The sequence below is a fragment of the Poromitra crassiceps genome (genome assembly GCF_964638095.1).
Source record: "Poromitra crassiceps genome assembly, chromosome: 7".
In the NCBI taxonomy this organism is placed as follows: domain Eukaryota; kingdom Metazoa; phylum Chordata; class Actinopteri; order Beryciformes; family Melamphaidae; genus Poromitra; species Poromitra crassiceps.
Genome location: NC_139628.1, coordinates 57,054,343 through 57,059,817, shown reverse-complemented (window position 1 = coordinate 57,059,817; position 5,475 = coordinate 57,054,343). Strand labels below are relative to the sequence as shown.

At 42.9% G+C, this 5,475-nt stretch overlaps 1 protein-coding gene across 1 annotated transcript; it reads right to left on the bottom strand.

Moving 5' to 3' along the window:
• Nucleotides 1-1,358: 1,358 nt before the first annotated feature.
• On the bottom strand, nucleotides 1,359-4,682 carry LOC310779807 (C-X-C motif chemokine 9-like). Its single transcript, XM_083640312.1, has 4 exons — nucleotides 4,513-4,682; nucleotides 3,709-3,838; nucleotides 3,191-3,271; nucleotides 1,359-1,872 (listed from the first exon to the last, which is right to left on the bottom strand). Exons 1-4 carry the CDS (start codon nucleotides 4,571-4,573, stop codon nucleotides 1,803-1,805), a joined length of 342 nt encoding a protein of 113 aa, XP_083496438.1. The 5' UTR covers nucleotides 4,574-4,682; the 3' UTR covers nucleotides 1,359-1,802.
• Between the last annotated feature and the right edge of the window lie 793 nt (nucleotides 4,683-5,475).

The window sequence follows — 5,475 nt, the reverse complement described above, 5'->3', positions numbered from 1 at the left end:
AAACGGCTAAATGAGTCTATACTGTTGAGTCGACGGGGATATTATACGTAAATAACGTCATCGCTTCAAAGGACGAACACGGAAATTATCTTTCCCTCACCTGGTTCAGCCCGGGGTAATCAGTGCACAGCAGCGCACACATCAACAACACTCCAGGTTGAGCGGTGACGTGACGTGGAAGCCTATGCGACACTGTGTGTAGTAGTTCTGGATTAGCTTAGCACGAGCTTTTTACTTCTAGGGCTCGCATTTACACTTCAAAACTCATGAAAGTGGTCATCATGTGTGAAGATTATCCCGCTGAACACTGGTTCACGGTTTATTAAGCTTGCGTTGTCCACAGATCTTATTTGAAGCATCGCACCAAAAACCCATTCATAAATCCCATAGGCAGAAACCTTGAAGAACCCGGAAGTCCGCGACTTCCGCGTTCCGACTACAAAAATACGTCATCCCTGGGGCTCTCTTTAGAACCAGTTCTATGTTGCCTCACAGCAAGAAGGTCCCGGGTTCGAACCCCGGTCCATCCCAGGTCCTTTCTGTGTGGAGTGTAAAAGCAACCTACAAAAGATATAGAGATATGCACACTCTGTTTTTAAAATCTCACACTCTGAAGTTCATGGATATGGTAAAATATAAAACCGGGCAAATTATGTTTAAAGTTATTAACAAGATGATGCCAGAAAACATTCAACACATGTTCTCTGGTAGAGATGGGGGTTATTATTTAAGAGGACCACTGCATTTAAAACAACCAAAGGTTCGCACAACTCGAAAAAGCATGTGCATCTCTGTTTGTGGGGTGCTGCTTTGGAATGGCTTGGACGAAATGATCAAAAGGAGTAATCATATAGGAAATTTCAAAAGAATCTATAAACTATCAATCATGGACATGTATAAGAGAGAGCTTGAAAAATGAGTATTGCACTTAGTATATTTAATTTCACATTTCGTAGCATTAAGTGGGATTGCCTATGGTAGGCTATCTGTTTTGTATTGTAAAGCAGCTATTATTATTATTATTTAAACCTTATTTAATGAAGTAGTAAGGAGGGGCAGGACTAGATGCATGGCTTCTTTCTGTCCCTTCTCGGACATATAATATGTTTTTTTGTAAATGAATGTGTTTTTAACTTCTGTTTGAGACAAATAAAAAATTCAATTCAATTCAATTCGAGTTTGCATGTTCTCCCCGTGTTTGTGTGGGTTTTCTGTGTCATGTCATGTGTTTTGGGCTCTCTGTTATCGATTGTGTTTTCCCTGTTTGTCTGTACTGTGTCTGAGTGAACAACTACATGACATGGGACCTTTAAAAACTCTGTGAAAACAAATCCAATTGATATGAATCACATCTTTATTTCATTTATGTGCACTATTTAATACAGATTTGCATGGCAAGTACTATAGTGTTTCAAACTCCTTAATGGTAAAAAAAATATAAAGAAGTACAGATATGTTGTACAAATAGTTTCTTTGTAATACAGTATTTCTCTCTATTTCATTTGTTTAAAAATTACACAAATAAACAACATGTTATAAATATATATTGGCTATGTATTTTAATACAAAAAAACACAGATCAAGTATCCACTATTCATATATTGTGCTACTGCTATGAAGAGCCGTGGATAAGCTCACACCTTCCCTCCTTCATTCTCTGCTCCAGAAAGTGCACTCCTTTCAAATAATCAGACCCTGATTTCAACCGTGGTGACCACAAGCAATTCACAGAGATGCTGATTTCAACAGTGGTGGTGCAGCACTTCATCAGTGCCATGCGGTGATGTTAGGGCAGCTGTGGCTCAGTTGGATGTCGTCGGGCTGCTGGTGGTATTCACCACATTGCTGGCAGCACGACGTCTCTCCTTTTGTCTGTGAAGGAAAACACAAAGAGATTCACTCAACCCTCCTTTTGCTATTTCATATCTCTAAAACAACAATGTTGTTGTTGTTTGCATTAAAGTGACCAGACGTCCCCAATTTTCGGGGGACAGTGCATGTTTTTGGTGAGCTGTCCCCGAAAATGTCCCTGATTTTCTACTCCTCGTCCGCGGCCGACATCACTGCCTTCCAGAGGCTCGAGCTGGCTCATTTTTAATAGTGAAGATACTTGTATTAACCATGTCATGCTACAGATGTTACTCATTTAGTGCAGTCTCCAAATGTCTCAAGTTCTGGATGTCGAATCACAGTATGCATTTTCCTATGGTGTTCCTCATGGTCTTGGTGTCTTACTAGTTTTCAATGTATTTCTCCCCACACAAGTTAGGCTTTTTCTGACATGGGAGCAAGCAAGCAGCAGCAGCAGCAGACCTGATGCACTGGACCTGCCTGGCTGCAGCTGAAGCGCATTGGCCAAACAATCAATCAATCCGTTTTTGCAGCACTTGAGGAAACCGTGAGTTTGCTCGTTGATATAAGCGATTGCCCGAACGATTCATTAATTAATAAACTAGTGAACGTGAAGTGAGTCATGAGCCACACCTGCCCACTACGGATATGCGGATAATATCCTGCCAGCTGTTTAACATGAGCTGCGATTGCGTGGAAGCGGATCTTATACCGGTGGTCGAGGTAGATAAGATACGGAGTCGCGGGAGTGCGCGTAGGCCGGCTAATTGTTGTTTAACATGCAGGCCAACCGGCTAGGTGCAGGTTATAATACGGATTCCACTGCATGTTAAGAAGTGGCTTTAATGTGCTACAGTATTTTGGAGGCGTATCAGTCCACCTGCACCATAGCTGATTGCAGTACAATGGTCAAAATCTACATGAAACCAGAATTGTCCCCCCTTTTTTTGATTTCATAGAAAATATCATTGGATATTTTAACGATACTGTATATTGAGTGCAGAACTAGAAATGTCCCCGATTTTTATTTCAGTCATCTGGTCACCTTAGTTTGCATTACTGCACAAATGAAACATTACATTAGGCTTGAGCAAACACTGCTTCAATACAATGTCCAATTACGCATACAAATTGAAACTGACCAATCAGACAACATTGAACTTATGAAGACGCACATACAGTATGTGGCCCTGATGGGTGAAACGTCTGTCTAATAGTCTAAAGAGTCAGACATTTGATCTGGAACATGAGTGGACATATTTATAACTGCATGTTCTGTTGCGGAGAAAAAGAAAGTAGTTGGACTAAAGGATGCAGAAAAGCCCGTCTGATTACTTACAGTTTTGCTGCTTGAAGCACAGCTTTTGTGCCGATATCCTGTGGGTCCAGACAGCGTGTGGTTCTGTCTCTCAGCGTGACACTGCATGAGAAGGAGGGAGGGAGAGGGGGGGGCGGGGTTACAGCCTGTATACAAACACATTGATCATTGAGATCTACCACTGTCTCCCCTTGGCAGGAGGGGCATGTGCCTTTAGCTATGCACAGCAAAATGTATACATCATCAGTGTAAATTTAAAGGTATACTATGCAACTATTTAATATTAAAAAAAAAAAATATATATATATATATATATATATATATATACATGCATACAAAAGATTTCCCTATCAATCACCACTTAAGGCCCATTGGAATTGTGTGTGTGTGTGTGTGTGTGTGTGTGTGTGTGTGTGTGTGTGTGTGTGTGTGTGTGTGTGTGTGTGTGTGTGTGTGTGTGTGTGTGTGTGTGTGTGTGTGTGTGCGTGTGCGTGTGTGTGTGTGTGTGTGTGTGTGTGTGTTTTGGTGCAGTTACTTACATGACCTCTGTCTTGCTGCAGTATGGAAGAGGAGCAAACACCCTAACGCGGATGATGCCGATGTTCACCATGTCCGTATTCACCTTGCCCACTTGTGGACATTTGCAGTTGAGCACAGGCGGGCTCTTCCCTGGACACACCGTGGGTGGGAAGAAAAAAGTGTAAATAGCATATATATATATATATACACTGCACTGTAACCTCGTTACGCTTCTGTTCTGATACACTTAGCCCGGAAGTACTCGGAATGCAAAAGAAAGAAGCTCCGAAAAACAACGCCGATTTATTGTGCACGATCAATCCAAAAACTGAACGGCTTTGCAGGCGTTCAATTCGTTTTTGACAGTTGTTGAGAGTTGATGTGATTTCAGTTGTGGCCCAGTAAGTAAATGTCATTTGTGCATGACAACTCAAATCAACTCAACTCCCAATAACTGTCAAACGCATCGAATGGCTGCAAAACGGTTTACAGTTTTTTTTTACTATGTGTGAGATCACGCGCAAAATAAATCAGCGTTGTTTTTCGGCAAAGTTCTCCTTTAACCCATTGATACCTGATGCAGCATTTGCTTGTATATCCCTCATTTGTGTCCGTATCCCTTTGAGACCGCGAACCGCGTTAACGCGGTTCGCGGTCTTAAAGGGATACACACACAAATGCTGCATCAGGTATCAATGGGTTAAGAGAGCACTCAGCGAGGGCCAGGCATCGATGCAGAGACATGTGTCACAAAGACCAGTCCGCAGTACCATAAATCACCAGCAGCCAGTGCCAGCCACACTGGGCTTGAGAGTCTCACTTACCCTCTGAAGTGCAGCCGGCGATGCAGAGCAGGAGAGCCACAGACAGGATTGCAGTATTCATGCTTGTCTCGAAGTGGTCGAAATCACAGAGAAATTCTTAAAGTGCCTTTGGGTGTTAAAACTAAAACTAATAGCTGTCCTTAGTGCCGCGTCTTCGCTCTGCAGGTTGTCTGAGCCTAAGCCTACAGTTGTACTCCAGACCCACATGTCTTTATACTGTCTTTACCCCTCCCACTCTGTTGGATACTGGCCAGGCAGGGTTTCCTTGGAACTGGTGATGAACGCCCCGTATAAGTTGATGGTATCGTGTGTCAACTCCATTCTTCCTCAGAATTCATAAAAATCACTTCCTCCTGCACCCCGTTGATCAGATTGTTGACCACACCCAGGAGCTTAGTGTGTCTCAAAGGGAGGGCAGAGGACACGGTCACGGTCCCTGGCTGTATCTAGTATGTCGCCCTAAGTTGCATTGTCCTTCACAATCTTGTGATCTATTTCAATGATGACAAACATGCCCAGTTTTGCAGTTACACCACTGAAAAACTCCCAAAGTCACACAGACAAAAGCCTGTGAGATTGGTGAAAGTTGGGACGGAATGATTGCAACATTTCCTCCCCCCCGCAGCGCGGGCTTTTCTTCTCCCCCTCTGCGCAGCAGACAGGTAGGATGATCCAACAGCGGCTCAAAACGACGCTATAACAAGTTTTTAAGTTTTTTTTTTCATTCATTGTCATTGTGCCTGCCTACATATAAATTAGTGGCCTTTCCCCCAAAATAGTGATGGTTCTGTCATTCTGTGGTGTATAGCCTACATTTCAGATCTGATGCTTGCAGTGCGCTATAGGGACAGAAATGACGTCGTCAAGTGTGTGTGTGTGTGTGTGTGTGTGCAGGGCTGTAGTATTCTAAAGGAAACTGGACAATTCCAAGGGCCCTTTACAGTGCACCTGAACGCAACATAC